Raw genomic sequence first — 18,368 nt, forward strand, 5'->3', positions numbered from 1 at the left:
CATCACCTTACACATGTCAACACAAATAAACTAACTTCACTACAATAGAGAGCTACATGTAAACTGATTACACTATTACAGAAAGCTACAGGTCGTATGCTTTGTAGCTGAGGCAATTGTCGTTTAATGACTTTGGCAAACTTCATCAACGCAACATGTACTTTGCCCCAATACTCTGCCTCTCTGCCTAATCTGAAACCTTATCTTGAAATACTCTCATTTACCTTCAAACTTTGACATTCCCCCTCAAGATGAGAATCCAATCTGTTGCTTGCATCTGCATCTGTTTTCTTTGCAACTGATCTATCACCATCTAAGATTGTACATTCCCCCTGAGGAAGAGAAGCTGAAACATGAATGTTCATAACATTCATTTTACTTAACAAATGTCTCAACTATGAACTGTTAAGGGCCTTAGTGAGCAAATCTGCCAGCTGAGTGTGTGTGGGAGTGAAAAACAGCCTAACCACATTGTCTTGTACCTTATCCCTAACAACATGACAATCAACCTCTATGTGTTTGGTTCTCTCATGAAACACAAGGTTTTCTCCAATATAAATGGCTGCTCGATTGTCACAAAATAGAAGAGCAGGTTAAGGATGCCAAATCTCCAAATCCTTTAACAATGATAACAGCCAAGTCAGCTCACACACAGTGATAGCCATAGCTCTGTATTCTGCCTCAGCAGAAGATCTAGACACTATAGATTATTTCTTAGACTTCTAAGAGATTAAGGAATCACCTAAAAATATGCAATAGCCTGTGGTTGATCTTTTGGTGTTTATACAAGATGCCCAATCAGCATCTGTATAACCTTCAAATGAAAATCTGAAGATGCAGACAAGAAAATTCCTTGACCTGGACACCCCTTTATGTACTGCAAAATCTTGTAAGCTGCATCTAAGTGAGGCTTCCTTGGTTTGGACATGAATTGACTCAACTTGTGAAACGGGTAGGCTATGTCTGGTCTGGTGATGATTAGCTATATCAATCTACCAACTAACCTTCTGTAGACTCCAGGATCAAGTAACAAAGTACAATGTAGCTTGCTCAACTTTAAATTCTGCTCCATTGGTACTTTACTAGGCTTTCAAGCTAACATACCAAAATCCTATAGAATCTCCAAAGCATATTTTCTTTGGCATAAGCTTATCCCTTTGGCTAATTTGGCTATTTCAAGACCAAGAAAGTACTTCAAACCTCCAAGGTCTTTAAGCTTGAAGTGTTGATCTAAGGAGACTTTGAGTGCTTCAACCTCTTGAACATTATTGATGGCTATGAGAATGTCATCAATATAGACCACCAATGCTATGAAAGAACCACCAAGCCTCCTTGTAAACAGTGAGTAATCAGCCTTGGATTACTGAAAACCAAGCTGTTTGACAACAAAAAAAAATTTAGCATTCCATTGCCTTGAGGCCTGTTTGAGTCCATATAAAGACTTATTTAACTTGCAAACAATGATGGTTTTTAGACCCCATTAAACTATTGATTAAACCTAGGTAATTAGCCAAGTTGTTACTTAGTCCAATTAAACAAGTCTAGGTTACCACAATATAAAAGATCAAATCATGCAAAGTAGTGGAAAATAAATAACATAAGATATGATCACCTAGGAAACCAAACCGGTAAAAACCTGAGGAGGATTTGACCTAACTATCCTCAAGGTAAACTTGAATCTACTATCTTGAAAGAATCGAAGTTCATACAATAAGACTTACAAGCCCCCACGCTCGACTTCTTATTGCTACCAACCAGTAGAACTTACTGACACGACCACGTGCAAACTCCGAATCCATGGACTCCTTCTTTCTTGGATTCACCACCAGATATAAGCACACCTGCTTGTGTTTTCTTTGAGCTTCAATGGCAGCAACTGAATTGATTATCAAGGCATAGATAAATCTTCTCCTTGAAAACCCTAAGTTTGTGTAAAGGAAAGCTCCTCTAGATCTCACAAGAGATTTACACAAACCGCAAATATGAGCAACACTAAAATGTGGTTAGGGTTTGCCTTTTATACCTAGGACAAATAAGAAATCCTAAAAACGTTTTAAAACACTTAGGGCTGAGTTGGACGAATATACAGAAAAACATTCTGCCCGAGCTTCAATCGATCGAGCCTATCTTTCGATTGATCGAGCCAAGCCGAAAGGCACAATCCTTTCCTGCTTTAACTCGATTCCAACTTTACATAGACGCACAACTTTGAGTAGGACTTAAACACTTCTAAACACATTGTTTTGATCATGGTTTGCCAACAATACAAATTAGAGTTCTAAATACATAAAATCCTAAACTTTAGAACCGAACAAACAACATTCCCCCTTTTGCTGTGAAAGCCTTGAGGGAGTTGTATATACACCTCCTAATGTAAATCCATATTTAAGAATGCATTGTTGACATCTAACTGTACCAAGTGCCACCCTTTCACAGCAGAGATAACAAGAAGAGTTTTAATGGTAGTTAACTTGGCAATAGGTGAAAAAGTGTCAGTAAAATCTAATCCCTCTTGCTGAGTAAATCCTTTTGCAACTAATCTTACTTTATATCTCTCCACAAATCCATCTGCCTTGTATTTAACCCCATAGACCCACTTGCATCCAATTGCCCTTTCGTTGGAAGGTAAAGGAGTAAGTGTCCAAGTATTGTTAGAAACCAAAGCTACAATCTCAGCATTCATGGCATCTTTCCACTTAGGATCCTTAATAGCCTCATGATAGAATCTTGGTTCAGGGATTGAGGTAATAAGGGAGCAAAAATGGGCATAGGGGGGAGAGAGTTGGGAAGAATCAATGTAATTAGAGAGAGGATATTTAGTACCTGATGAGTGAATAGAACCTGACTTGTTGCTGCTGAGATGAGTGGACTGTGTAAGCTCATTTGAAGTAATGGTGCTGCATTTGTAATCCTTTAAGTATGTAGGAGCCTTAGAAGGTCTAGAAGATCTTCTTAAGGAAGGGATAGATGCAGGTGGATCATTTATAGGATTTTGAACAACTAAAGGAGTAGTAACAGATTTTGCAGAAGTGGAATGACTAGAATCTAATATGACAGATTTAGGTACAATAGAATTAGAGATGACAGTATTGATAGGATCTACTGCTTGATGTGAAACTTGAGTAGGATTACAAGGGGAAGGAGAAGTGTGTGAAGATGGAAGGATAGGATCAAGAAATATGGCATCAACTGGAGTTGCCACATTAGGACAGATATGAGGAAAAGATATAAAAGCTTGTGGTGAAGTGATAGAAGAGATGAAAGGAAAAATATGTTCATGAAAAGATACATCCCTTGAAATGAAAAGTTGTTTGGTTATCAAATTCAACAATTTGTAACCCTTGACACCAAAAGGGTATCCAAGAAAGACACAAGGAATAGATCTAAGAGCAAATTTTGATCTATTGTGAGCTAAGGTAGATGCAAAACATAAACATCCAAACACTTTTAAGTGATTATAGAAGGAGTTTTGCAATAAAGTTTCTCAAATGGAGTTTTATGATTCAAAACAGTACTAGGCAGCCTTTAATAATGTGAACAGCTGTCAAAACACAATCCCCCCAATAGCAAAGTGGTATATTTGACTGAAATTTCAATGTTCCAGCAATGTTTAAAATGTGTTGATGCTTTCTCTCCACAACTGAATTTTGTTGTGGAGTAGCAACATAGGAGTGTTGATGTATAATCCCATGTTGAGCATAAAAATCTTTGAAAAAAAATTCTTGAGCATTGCCAGTCCTAATTACTTTAATATGAGATTGAAACTGAGTAAAGATCATGTTATAAAAAGAGATTAACAAAGGCCTAGTTTCTGTTTTGGATTTTATTAGATAAACCCAAGTGGATCTTGTAGTATCATCCACAATTGTAAGAAAGTATCTAAAACCATCATGAGTTGCTTTAGCAAAAGGTCCCCATACATCACAATGTATTAAATCAAAAGCATGCTTAGATATATAATTAGAATTAGGAAAGGGTAATCTTTTAAATTTGGCAATTGGACAAACAACACATTCTTTATTGGAATGAAAAGAAGATACATCTGATACATAATAAGGAAGTTTGTCATCAGACACATGTCCTAATCTAAGATGCCATAAGTATGACTTATTGACAGTAGAATCATTAGAGATAGAATGAACAAAAGATTTGAAAACTGACTCTAGGACAGTAGTTGCTTCTGAAGCAGTCTTGCAATTTTCTGAGGTTTGCAGCAGATAAAGATTGTTGTGAAGCTTACCCAATCCAATTACTCTTTAACAAGTAAGGTCCTGTATAAAATAGTAGTTTGAAAGAAAAACCAAACAGCATGATAATGATTTGGTTAATTTGCTCACTGATATTAGATTAAATGAAAAAGCTGGGACACAAATCACATTTTCAAGAATCAATGTTAGGGTAAGTTGGACTGTGCCTATATGTGTGACAAGAACCCTTTCACCATTAGGCAAATGTACAAAGGATGACAAGGAACTAGTTATGCTGGTGAAAAGGGATGTAGAATGAATGATGTGATCAGTGGCTCCTGTGTCTAGAACCTAAGTTTTAGCATTATGAGATATTTTATTTGAAGGATTTTTAGAAAAAATTGAATTCTTCAAATTAATGCAAACAGAATCCTAGAAAGAGGCACAAGAAATACCTGAGAGAGTAGAATTGGCTGCATGAACAACATCTTGACTGGTAGAGGAAGAAGCATGAGAGCTCAACATTGACAGTAATTGCTAGCATTGCTCATCTGTGAATGGAAAGGAGCTTGAAGTAGCCTCGGATTGACCATTTTCACCATCAAAAATCACTTGATTTGCCACAGAAATTTTGCCTTTTTGCTTGTATCCTGGTGGAAATCCTACTAGTTTGTAGCATTTTTCCATGAAATGGCCAAGTTTTCCACAATGACTGCAGACAGGTTTGCCTTTCTCTTTGTTCTTTCCTCCTTGATTGAAACCTTGAGTCTTGAATGCCAGAGCTATTGAATCAACTGACACATCACCTCCATTGAAACTTAAAGCCCTCTGCCTCTCTTCTTGTATCACCAAAGAGAAGGCTTTGTCAATTGAAGGACTTGGCTCCATCATCAGAATCTGAGTTCTAACTTGTGAGAAAGCTTCATTCAAGCCATTGAGGAATTGCATCAATGCATCTTGATGATTGAAGAGTGTGATTTTATCATTCACTCCACAAATGCATCAACCACATGAACAAGATGGTGAAGGCCTGAGATTGAGTAACTGATCCCATGATGCTTGAAGATTAGTGAAGTAGGTAGTCACGGTTGCATCTCCTTGCATAATTGTTGAGATCATCTTCTGAAGCTGTGAAATTCGTGGACCATTAGCTTGAGAAAAACGGTTTTTGAGAGAATTCCAAACCTCCATTGCAATGCTTCTGTAGATCACACTTGCAGTGATATAAGGTGAAACAAAATTCAAAATCCATGAGGAAATCATGGAGTTGTTCTTCGACCAAGCAATTTTCTCCAGGGGTGTGACAGCCATAGAAATCGTGATAGAGCCATCAACAAAACACAACTTGCTCTTCGCATCTAGTGTCATAAGCATAGCCCTAGCCCAATTGGGGTAATTGTCCTCAATCAAGAGCTGAGTAACGAGAATCGCACCTAGTGACTCTCCATGGTGCAAAAAAAAAAAGGGCTTCTCGAATCCTCCATTGGAGAAAGCTCACGATGAGCATTAGATTGAGAAGCAGTGGAAGAAGGAGCTTGATCTTGATTCGCCATTAATGGAAGCAAAAATGCTCTGATACAATGTAAGAAAACAGAGTGTAATAAACACAGTGAAGCTAGAGAGAGATAGAGAGAGAGAGAAAGAAAGAATGACGAATCAAAGCTCTGTGAAATTTCTGAATCAATACATCAAAGAAACAGTTACAGAAAGATTATATAGCCTAAAGAACAAAGAGAATAATCTAACCACCCCCTAACCAATTCCAAATTTCATGGATCAACTTCCCACCATCTGATCATTACAACCGACAACTGATCATCACCTTACACGTGTCAACACAAATAAACTAACTACACTACAATAGAAAGCTACATGTAAACTGATTACACTATTACAGAAAGCTACAGGTCGTATGCTTTGTAGCTGAGGCAATTGTCGTTTAACGATTTTGGGCAAACTTTATCAACACAACGTGTACTCTGCCCCAATACTCTGCCTCTCTGCCTAATCTAAAACCTTATCTTGAAATACTCTCATTTAACTTCAAACTTTGACAAAACTCCTTAAGTATTGAATGAAACAAGTCTGCAAAAACCAAGCTCTATAGCCTTGATTAATGTTCTTTGAACAGCCAGGCATCTGGCTGCCATTTAGTTGCAAATGGCATAACTGCAACCTGCAGAAACTTTTCCCGTCAAAACATGATTTTGCTGCACGGGGAAAAACCAACCCATTTGCAACATCTCTGCCAGCTGGTGTCCCTCCACAACTAAACACTTGCGCTGGTACTCTCCAGCAGTTACTTTGATCCACCACCTGTACATCATAGGCATCTGCATCCCTGCAAAACAAAAGCTTTACTAAGCAATGAGCAGTAGCACTTCATAAAAGCAGACTGTTTTACGCTCTTAAACATAACTTCATTGCGGTGATACTCTGGTGACTGGTCACAATGCAGTTCATTTGAAGAATAGTGTTAACATATGACCGCAGAGAGAGATGTGTTGAATTCACCAGGTGCTAGCACTAGACATTTATAAAATAGAAATCCATGATCACATGCATTATTTTTTTAAGGAGCAATCATTCACTATAAACAAATAACAGTGGTGTAGAATCATTTGACACTGACAGCACCACTTTAACTAAAAGCACTATATCTAGATAAGGCCCAAAAGGTAAAACAGGAGTCTCCTTGATACATAACCACATCCACCCAAGCCCATGTTGTGACCCAAGGCATGAGATCCACCAATAGCCATGTAAACCCTATAATACCTGATATCATAAAATACACTATGTCCGATGTATGTTAACTTCACACGTGTAAGGTATGAGGAATATGAATTATGCTAGTGTCACATAAAGTGACAACTTATATCACAATTTAAGTCATAATTCGTCTACATTACGAGTTGTGAGTAGTAAAAAGGTGATCTCATATAAACCTACCATCAGCATTTTACCACGCACAACTTGCTACATAGACGAATTGTGACACAAATTATACCACTTTTTACGTGTCACCAGCATTATTCAGAGAATATACCTCTTCACCAACCAGCTGATGTGCTTTGACCAATGCTACATATACATCTACAAAAATGTTTTGACAACAAACTACATTCTCGCTGCTTCTAAACTCTCTCACGGCAACATGGCAAAGCTACCTGTGAAGTACTATGTGGTACCTCTTTCTATCTCTCTCTATTATGTATGTGATATATATATATATATATATATATGTGTATATATGTATATGTATATGTATATATGTATATATGGGATTCTGATGAGTTGGGTTTTGGGTACAGGTGGACGCGTTCATTGACTCAGCTTTCAAGGGAAACCCAGCAGCGGTGTGTTTATTAGAGGAACAGAGAGATGAGAAATGGTTACAAGCTGTGGCAGCTGAGTTCAACATCGCCGAGACTTGTTACTTGACTCAGCTATCTGGGTCCGACTCTCTTGACTCGTCCAATCCTAGGTTCCGTCTCAGATGGTTCACTCCTGTTGCTGAGGTCTCACTTATTAATTTCACTTCCACTCTTAGAAAAACCAAAATTTTAAAAATGTTTCAAAGTGCTACCTTTTGAGTTTTAATATTTGCCTTTGTGGGTGTTCTTAGTTTATCTTATTATATTTTAATTTTAGATCATTAGAATAATATTTAAAATTTTTAAATTGGGTGCTTCCTATTAGCTTTTAGATCATGTAGTAGTTGATCCTGTTTTGCAATTGGAAAATGGTAATGATATTGACGTGCAGATGAATGAGATTGTTGCCACTTCAAAGATATGATAAATAAATATATCCATTATTTTTTTATGATTACTGACACATCAGCCTTTAAGATTTATGTAAAAAATTAATTGTATATTTATTATTACTCTGTGGTCTTTAGAATTTCAAGGGGTGGGCCCTATGTATTAAGGTGGAGTATGAGCCACATATGAGAGAAAGTGTTAGAAGAAGATTGTATTGGACAACTCTATGTGTTTGGCCTCACTTCTTAGAGGGTGTCTAGATCACACAAGTGAGGTAGAATGCTAGAATAAGGATTAAATGATGATAAATGGCTTATTATACTTTTTTTTGTCCTTTAAATTTTGTGACAAGGAGTATGATTTTTCTAGAATGTGATTTAACTTTTAAGTGCATTATCAAAGTTAGATTCAATTCCCATAAAAAAAGAAGTTAGATTCAATTATAGGATTAGATAGACCTTGTTGTATTTATGATTGTTTGTTTACTTATAAAAATGAACATCTTTGATCATATTATAATGTAATTGCATGGATGTGTTTTGCTTCAGTTTATGGTGATATGACACGATTAGTGCTGTACTTTGGGTTCTAATTGGTGTGTCCTAATCTTTTAGCTAATTCAGACGTTTATGATAGAATTAACCAACTGGGAAACGTATTGCCCAAGAGATGTAAAAAGAATACATGATAGGAGAATATTCTATAGATTAAGATAAAGTGGAAAAAGAATATGCAATAAGTTTACCCCGGTTTTTTATCGCAACTACCTTTTATAAAAACTTATCAAAAAAAACTACCTTTTATAAAAAAAAATTAGATGATTGCATTAAAAGTGATTTCTTAATCGTTAAATTTGGAATATATGCTAAATGCTTGCATAGCAAATCTCAGAAATTTTGGAATTGATTACTCACTAATAAATTTTGAGATTTAAAGGTAAGAGAGGGAAACAAATGACAATCACAACAAAATATCCCTTATAACATGTTGAAAAAAAAAATCCCTAACAATGAAAAATGTTATAATTTCCATATTCAACTTATTTGTACTCCAAGGGCAAAAAAAAAATGGAAGTCAATGGAATTAGGGTTTTTTTTTTTTTTTTTTTTTTTGCTAAATAAAAGAATTATGGTCTAATTTTTTTTTTTTTTTTTTTTTTGAGAAAAATATGGTCTAGTTAATTGCATGATATCTTGTGCACGAATTTATACGTTCAATTATTCTTCTTTTTTTTTTTTTTTTTTTTTTTCCTTTTTTAATATTCGTTTTTGCTTTATTGATTGATTTAGACCCACTTGATTAAGGCTTATATCCAACCAGAACCGTTTATCACGTCAAATAATTAAGCACCTTTCATGATCATTCTCACCCACCCTTTATTTCAAGTTTCAAGTTTCAACAATGTGAGGGAAAAAATAAACACACATATATAAAATATGAGCAATGTTACAACTGACAACTACAAACTATTTTACAACATTTCTATAAAATTGTTAATATTGCTGATTTTTTATTAATTCTCATTTAAACTCACCATTAATATTACTTTTTCACTTATCAATAACTATTCACCACGTTGGCAATTTATGAAAATTAATTTTTGTAAAATATTTTATATATAGTTCTAACATTTTCCATAAAGTATATATTTTGAACCAAATCAGTACCATGATTTTTGGCAAAAAAGATACATAAGAATAATTCATTTCCCCTAATATTAAACATTACCATTTTTCACCACCACATACTGCCTATATATACAGCCACAACCCTATTCTTCAAAAACCATCTTGCTAGACCTTCGTGATTTTTGTTCTTTCCCTTCCATTAAAAATCTTGCTTCTTTCTCTTCCTTTCAACCCCAAGAATGGCACTAGAAGCAACAACCAAGAGTGTGAATTTCCCTAAGAGAGCCTATGTAACGTTTTTGGCTGGTGCTGGAGACTATGTGAAAGGTATGGTTGGTTTGGCTAAGGGCCTAAGAAAGGCCAAGTCTGCCTATCCTCTTGTGGTGGCCATGTTGCCTGATGTGCCTGAGGAGCACCGTTGCATCCTTGAATCTCAGGGATGTATTTTACGTGAGATTGTGCCTTTAAGCCCTCCAGAGAACCACACTGCTAAGTTTGCTATGGCATACTATGTCATCAACTACTCAAAACTTCGTATTTGGGAGGTAAATCTTTGCTACACAATATATGTTCATGATTTCATGTGCGATATATACATTTTTTTTTATTGATGTCCACATTTAAAACATGAAATACACTACCAAGTTTTTATATATTTTCTTTCAAAGCACTCGATCTACCAAGTATATTATATCTTCTTTTTTCTATCAATTGTATGCTATAATTAATAAGTGATTTGATTATTGGCATTTGGCATGTAGTTTGAGGAGTATGACAAGTTGATCTACTTGGATGGTGACATACAAGTTTTTGGCAACATTGATCACCTATTTGACTTGCCTGATGGATACTTTTATGCTGTGATGGATTGCTTTTGTGAGAATGTATGGATCAATTCTACTCAACACAACATTGGCTATTGCCAACAGTGCCCAGAGAGGGTCCAGTGGCCAGCTGAGTTGGGCTCACCTCCCCCACTTTACTTCAATGCAGGCATGTTTGTCTATGAGCCAAAACTTTCAACTTACCAGGATATTTTGGAGACTGTCAAAGTCACCCCTCCTACTTTATTTGCTGAGCAGGTAATTTTAATTTAATTTTTGGTTATATATAATATACTATCATGACCATATTTTCAATTTGTTTAACTAAAAAATATACTAAATTCTGGGTTATCTTTTGTAGGACTTCCTTAACATGTACTTTAAGGACATTTATAAGCCCATCCCTCCCATATACAACCTTGTTTTAGCCATGCTGTGGCGCCACCCTGAAAATTTCAACTTTGATGAAATAAAAGTTGCCCACTATTGTGCAGCGGTATGTTAATCTTTTGGTTGATTTCAATTATAGCATCTTATACTTAATAAGTATTATATTTACTAATAATTAATTTGTCTCCTTGTGTTTATGATAAAGCAGGGTTCAAAGCCTTGGAGGTACACTGGGAAAGAAGAAAACATGCAGAGGGAAGATATCAAGAATCTAGTGAAAAAATGGTGGGATATTTATGAGGATGAGTCTTTGGATTATAAGAATATCATTGCTGATCATGACAAGAATGCTCCATCGGCTGCTTGATTAGCTTTAGAATTATTTTTTTCTATGTTGCAATTAGTTTTAGTATTGTTAAGTGCTACCACTTGTCCTTATTTTTTGAGAGACAAGTAGGGTAGATTGCTATCTAAGATATAGCCAAAATAATTAGTGTGGGATATCAATGCGTTTTTATTAGCCATTGTTCCCCGAATTATCGTTATTATTTACGATATGCTTAATGTGACAGTCTTTTTCAATTTTATGAAATTAGTAATAATTTTATGGTTAATCCTTTGCTATCATAATGAAGATCTTTTTAAATCTTAACCCTTGCAACGTGATTAATATTTCTTTTTTGAAGGGAAGGTTATGTAACAAAATCAGTAATTTAATTAATTCCTTAAGAAACTATACGTTTTAGAACCATTAAAAACCATTAATGAATGGCATGGTGTCATCATTCATTAATCATCAAGAGTGTGCGTAATTTTCTGGCTTTCCTACCTTGTTCAGACTACTGACTTACACTAGATTATGAGGCTTACGTACTTTACAATCAAGGCTCTATCTAAGGTCGTAATTTTCTGCTTTCCTAACTTATCAAGACCACCTACAAAACTCAATCTAAAGTAGTTGATCAAGTAAGGAAAGCAATAACATTATATATTTTACAATCAACGTGTTATTCATTACGTCATTGTATTTACATATTTCTCTCCTTAAATAGCTCCTTTAATGTTGGAAAGTAATCTCACTACAAAATACTTTCCCATGATTTTTCTTTATTTGTTTATGAAAGAATCACTTTCCCATGATTTGTTATTTTAACTCATCCATTTATTTTTTAATAATTCGATAAGGGAAATTTAAACCCCTAACCTCTTTGTTGAAAACACCCAAAGGTATCCTACAAGGGGCTTGGCACTCATTAGCTCAAAGAATTGTTTTTTTGTTCCTTATTCATTGGGGCCAAATTACAATGAAAATGTTTGTTTTCCTTTACATCAAATCATTTATTTCAATTCAATGTGCCCTTTCGAAATATGTATAATAGTTAGCTTCATATCAAAAGTAAAGATTTAGGAGTTAATTGCAGAAAGAATATCTTGAGTTCAACTTTTCTCTTTGGCACAAATTAATCATCATACCATCTCAAGTAAACCATACTTTTCTCTAACTTCTTTTTCACATATTTTCCTTCCATGCTAACAAAAGGAGATACTACAAACTTCATTTTTCGCCATTCCCCTTTACCTCACTACTTTTCTCACTAACTAAATTTGTCAAACACACTGCAACAACCTTACTGAAGGTATCCTCTCTTCTTTTTGCCACATTGAAAATATCCTAAATATATAGAAAAACAAATCTAAAAAAAAAAAAAAATATATATATATATATATATATTCACATCTCCAAACTACGCCAATTTTGGCTTCTATGCTTTCTTTTTTTCTTTTTTTTTCAACAAATGGAGAGAGGACTTGAACCCAGGTTTATCTCATAGAAAAATTGGGAAATGTCACTTAGCCTGAGACCTATGTGTTGAGTAATGCTGAACTTTTTTGGCTCAATCTTTGGATACAAAAAAGATGGAATCAATGTCAGTAATATGACATGAAAATTCTATAAGAAGCCAAAAAAGTCCGCCAACAAGAGGACCTTTTTCTTCCTTGGTTAATTTCTATCATGAGCCATTTTTAAATATTCAACAATGTAGAACATTTGTTTTCCAAATGAGCCACCTTTATTTTCTCACATTAGTTCACCCTCTTTGTAGCAAATTGTTTCTGGGGCAGTGCTCTCCATCCAATATCCCGCCTGTAGAATCCTCCCGGCCAATTAATTTCCTCAACAGCTTGGTAAGCTCGTTCCCGTGCTTCTTCAAGATCTGTTCCCTTGGCAGTAACCCCAAGAACGCGTCCTCCCGTGGCAATGATATTGCCATCCGAGTCTTGGGCAGTTCCAGCGTGAAATATCTGAACACATGGAGCAACATGCTCCGCTTCCTCAAGATTTCGAATCACAGATCCTTTCTCATAGGCCCCAGGATAACCCTTACTTGCCATTACCACTACCATGGCTGAACCTGGGGACCAGTTCAGGGATACCCCACTCAGCTCTCCTCTACAAGCTGCAAGCAAAACTTGTGCCAGATCAGACTCCAGCCGAACCATCAAGACCTGTTATCATTAAGGGCAAACAAGGCCAAAAGAATCCAGTTCAATATGTCACCAACAACATAAATTTTTTTTTTCGACAACTAAGAGGGTTACTGGGAAGTGCCAAAAAGTTGTCATGAACAATGTCATTGACACATTGTAATGTCTTAAGTTGATAACGTATTGTTATAGTCACAGCAAAAACATGGATCTCTAAAGCAGACCCATTCAAAAAGTTTTGACTATGCAATTGAACCCATATGTTTGTAGAGTACGTACACAATATAACTTATATCATGTCGGCACTATACTAATTAGAGAAAAGGCAAACCAGAATTTGGCATTAAAAAAGAAGATTAACTAAGTGATCTGCCTTTAACTTATATTATTCTCTTCTTACCTATCTCACTACCTCAGCCATAATATTCACATGCTACATGGTACAATTTTTACACTAGCCTAATACTTGGGCAATATATCAACTTATCCACCATCTACTTTTAAAAACCAACTTAAAGAAAGTTCATTGTGAAAGAATTGCAGATTAATATAAGCAAAGAAAAGCAAAATTTACTGACTTCCCAAACAGTAACAGCACCATAGCTAACTGAACTAAGTTAGCCATACGGGATTGAATTTTGAAGTCAAAATAATTTATGAAGATACCAAATTCAAAGCCTGACCACAATTTGCATCTTGCTATCATGCTTCAAAGCCAGCAGGGTCCACAGTATCCAATTATATATTGGACCATAGAATAAATATCAATTTAGTGTCTGTTAACTGACCTGGCATTCTGGATCTCCAAAGCGCACATTGTACTCAATCAGCTTTGGTAAGCCAGACTTCTTCTCAATCATAAGCCCAGCATACAAAACCCCAACAAACTTACACCCTTCTGCAGCCATTCCATTTACTGTAGGAAGAATTATAGATTTCATGACCAATGCCTGAAGTTCTTTTGTTAAGATGGGCGCTGGAGAATATGCCCCCATCCCACCAGTATTGGGCCCTGTATCACCATCTCCAACTCGTTTATGGTCCTGAGCAGACTCTAGAGGTATGGCATTCTCTCCATCCACCAGGGCAAAAAAAGATGCTTCTTCTCCTTCTAGATATTCTTCAACAATAACACGGCAACCTGCAGAACCAAAATCACCCTTCACAAGCATTGAGTCAACAGCTTCACATGCTTCCTCCACATTCATAGCAACAACAACTCCTTTTCCAGCTGCCAATCCATCCGCTTTGATAACAATCGGTGCTCCTTGCTCTTGAATGTATTGCTTTGCAGCAGATGGATCTGTAAATGTTTTATACTGCACAATTGAATAATAAATTCTTAAGGTAATTTTGTGGGAAAATGGTGACACGATAATGCGAAAGCAAAGAAATTCCAGACTTGAAATTTGTTAAAATAAAAAAGGATAGTAAATTTAACAGTTAAAAGAAAGGAAAGAAATGCCCATTAGAAAAATAAGACTAAAAATATGGATAGCAATAGGGAAAACTGGGATCAAGCTCACTTTTACAGTCCAATAGAGAAGAAACTACACAAATACACGCATATATCTAAAAAGAAATAGCATACCAATGTGCCACTATAAGGAACTTTAGAAAATGAAAGCTAATAATTAGTACTAAGGTTCCAAAAAATATTTAACACAATGAGATGAATGGAGATTGCTCTTCTCTTGGTTTGATGGATTATAGAAAGGAGGATAAACCTTAGCAGTAGGAATTCCATATTTGTCACACAAATTCTTCATGAAGTTTTTGGAACCTTCCAAAGCAGCAGCCTCTGCTGAAGGGCCAAAAGTTGGAATTCCAAACTTAACCAGATCATTTGCAAGGCCTGAAACAAGAGGAGCCTCTGGGCCCACAACAACCAGCCCCACACCCCATTTGTGGCAGAAGGATATTACAGCCGAGCTGTCAAAGATGTCAAGGTCTGAAATACATGTGGCATTCCCTGAGTTGGAAATCCCAACATTACCAGGTGCGCAGAAGACAGCATCACAGGAGGGAGATCGCTGCAAAGCATAACAAAGTGCATGTTCCCTTCCCCCTCCACCAATGACCAAAACTACCACCCTCTCTTCTGCAACATTAGTAAATAAAGAGGACCAGTTAATTACTATGCAAAGTAGATTAAACCAATACCTCGTAGGCTCATATCTTTGCATGAATCAACAGTAATTTTCAAAAAAGAATAACTCCTTAAATTTGACTAGTGTTAATGATGGTGACAACACCACTGATTCCCCAAACCTCCTTGCAAAGGGTTAGAGAAGTTTATAAAAAACAAATAAATAAGCTTTCAGGACAATTGTTAACTTATCAGTCACTAAAGTGATGCAGAGCTAATAATTTATTTTCTCCCCTAACATGAATAAGAACAACCATATTTGAACAACACCAGAACAAATCCTCAGCCTCTCAAGTCTCACCTCCATAGGTCCATAGCCAAGGTCAAGAAACCCTCAATGCCAAATTCAGACAGAGAATCGATGTGTATGCGCAAGCATACACATGATACATCTGGCTTCAACAGGGAACCTCAAATCAACACTTACTAAAGAAATGGACTAATATGTGAAAACTCCTGCAATATCAGGTACGGATTCACTACTACTATCGATGTGGCCAAGCACATTGCTAATTATTACAGTTGGTCTATTTACATGGAAAGGACCATTTTAAAATAGTGACTAAAAAGCTAGTTAAAGAAAACTAACTATATATGTGCTTCTTCAACAGGATTACTCCAAGTAAAGCATAACATATAATAGCTCATGCATTTAAAACCACTTCAAAGCCTAATAATTATTTATCAAGCCAACCACAAGAACAGATTTTGACTTTATTCAAAGAAAGCCCATTTCCCAATTTTTTTCGTATAATTGTAATTTTCTCTAAAAATATAGCAAAATATTTGAGAAATAGCTAGAAATTAAAAAGAGATATATATATATATATATAAGCTTTTTTTGCACCGATAAATTTGAGGAATAACAGGAGAATTCACTGAATTTTAGCAGAATCATTCAACATAATACAGTAAAACTACCCAACAACAACAACAACAACACTGATCACAATAATAATTCGCAATATTTTTTTTCAAATACTGTAACTTTCTCTTAAATTTATCAAATTATTTGTGAAATTAGAACACATAAATTAATATTAAAAAAAAAAAAGATATACTTACGAGAAGCAGAGTTGTTGGTTTGATCAAGAGAGACGGACGGCTGAGATTTGAGAGAAGAGCAGATGAAGAAGGGCGAGGAAGACGATCGTGAGCCGTTGAATGAGGTAGAGCGATGATTGGTTGAAATGGAAAAGAGGGTACCCACAGAGTACGAGGAAGTGTTGTCCCTGTAGTTGTTGTTGTTGTTGTTGTTGTTGTTAGAGACAGCGAAGTAGTGAGCAAAGGGCTTCGGAAATCGCAGGTTGTTGTTGTTGTTGTTGTAGTTGTAGTTGTTGTAGCTGTACTTGTGTAGTCTCAGTGAAGGTCCAAGGTTGAAGGTGGTAGTGGCGCAAGACATGTTTTTTTTTTGGTCTGTTGCTGTTGGGGAATTGGAGGAATGACACTCACCGTCACTGTCGCCGCCGCCTAGGAACTTATCTGGTCGGGCTGATGGTTTCACGATGACCTGCTCTGCGATTCTGGGAGTGTGACGCTTCGTCGGGTTTTGGCTTTTTGATTTTATAACTTGGCCGAACGGTGTCGTATTGGAGCTTGAAGTTTTGTGTTTTTTAAACCTTGGTATTCTCTCCTTCGTAAAAAGGGTGCGGTTTGGGCGGATTTGACAAAAACAAATTTCTTTCGGTGTAAAAACTAAACCTCAGATAAAATATCAAATCTTAAAAATTTTGGGAGCGTAAAATTCAAATAACTCCAAAATTTAAAAAGTGTGTGCAATTTACTCTTTTAAAAAAATAAAACTTAGCATACTATTAGTTTTTTTTTTTTAGGCAAAGATTCTCTCATGCTAATATATATAGATTCTCTTGAGTTTCTTTTAAACGCCTTAGTTCTAATACTTTAGGGGATCGGTGATTGACCTTCAATTGTCTTATTAGAGTCTATTACATGTATTCTTCTCCATTATTCAACTTTTTAAAATAAAGTTTATGGTTTTTATTTATGAAAGGGGGTCTTTATAGTTTATGAATTATAAATGTCATTTATGCTTCCAATGATGAAAACAGTTTATGAATAAAAGTGAAGTTATACTACTAATCCCAAAAAAAATGGCGAAAAAGAAAAAAGAAATTGAGTTTTATTCTTTCTACTTAATGGTAAAAAATATTTTACCTAATTAGACGAAAGAATATTAATAGATAAATTTTCTAGATAAAGGGAATAAATATCTCAATCAAAGGATGATAGAAATGGAAAAGAGAGGGTGAGTGTTTCTTGGCTCAAAACTAAAAACTCTTTCTTTTCTTATAAGGTGTCTTGATAGATGATAAGAATAATGCGTAGATATTAGGTTATACTTAGATCATTCTTTCTTGCCATGCTCAACACTCGTAGAATATGTGTGTTGGCATAATTACATCTGAAAAATATCAGAAAACAAAGCAGTCTGATCGTGCAATTCGCAACCTATAAGTAAGATACATGGATCCATCACTTTTCGTAGACTATTTATAATCACACAAGTTAACAAGTTGAGAAATTTGGCATGAGACTAATTAGTATTTTTAATTGTTTTAAGGGTGAATCGGGTCCAACCTGTTTTATACACAAATACCCAACCAGTCCTGACCCTTCAACCCAGTTTGTCACAAACAAACTGGGTTAAGCACCATAATGAAACATTGAAACCCAGCACAATATACTTGAACCATCCACATTAAATAACATAATTCACTAACTAATCCTAACATCTTTTTTCCTTGAAAGCCCAATCCAAATCCAAATTAAACTAAGCCCAAAATTCATTTCTTTTAATCAAGCCCATCAGTTTTCTTTAAAAGGCCCAATAGCCCATCAAATGCAACTCTTGTATAAAAAAAAATAATAATAATAAATAAACTCAAAAGGTTGAGCTGAACTGAGCAAAACCTTTA

At 35.5% G+C, this 18,368-nt stretch overlaps 3 protein-coding genes across 3 annotated transcripts; 2 read left to right on the forward strand and 1 right to left on the reverse strand.

Moving 5' to 3' along the window:
• The first annotated feature begins 7,294 nt into the window (after positions 1 to 7,294).
• LOC115977570 (phenazine biosynthesis-like domain-containing protein 1) lies at positions 7,295 to 7,972 on the forward strand. The gene is made up of 2 exons (XM_031099492.1): positions 7,295 to 7,374; positions 7,502 to 7,972. The coding sequence occupies exons 1-2, from the start codon at positions 7,345 to 7,347 to the stop codon at positions 7,781 to 7,783; spliced, it is 312 nt and encodes a 103-aa protein (XP_030955352.1). The 5' UTR covers positions 7,295 to 7,344; the 3' UTR covers positions 7,784 to 7,972.
• Positions 7,973 to 9,821: 1,849 nt separating this feature from the next.
• On the forward strand, positions 9,822 to 11,290 carry LOC115974050 (galactinol synthase 2-like). The gene is made up of 4 exons (XM_031094275.1): positions 9,822 to 10,127; positions 10,344 to 10,664; positions 10,768 to 10,902; positions 11,005 to 11,290. Exons 1-4 carry the CDS (start codon positions 9,822 to 9,824, stop codon positions 11,161 to 11,163), a joined length of 921 nt encoding a protein of 306 aa, XP_030950135.1. The 3' UTR covers positions 11,164 to 11,290.
• Positions 11,291 to 12,587: 1,297 nt separating this feature from the next.
• Positions 12,588 to 17,015, reverse strand: LOC115977568 (phosphoribosylamine--glycine ligase). Its single transcript, XM_031099490.1, has 4 exons — positions 16,498 to 17,015; positions 15,011 to 15,384; positions 14,072 to 14,602; positions 12,588 to 13,304 (listed from the first exon to the last, which is right to left on the reverse strand). Exons 1-4 carry the CDS (start codon positions 16,832 to 16,834, stop codon positions 12,882 to 12,884), a joined length of 1,665 nt encoding a protein of 554 aa, XP_030955350.1. The 5' UTR covers positions 16,835 to 17,015; the 3' UTR covers positions 12,588 to 12,881.
• Between the last annotated feature and the right edge of the window lie 1,353 nt (positions 17,016 to 18,368).

Source organism: Quercus lobata, chromosome 2, assembly GCF_001633185.2.
Source record: "Quercus lobata isolate SW786 chromosome 2, ValleyOak3.0 Primary Assembly, whole genome shotgun sequence".
In the NCBI taxonomy this organism is placed as follows: domain Eukaryota; kingdom Viridiplantae; phylum Streptophyta; class Magnoliopsida; order Fagales; family Fagaceae; genus Quercus; species Quercus lobata.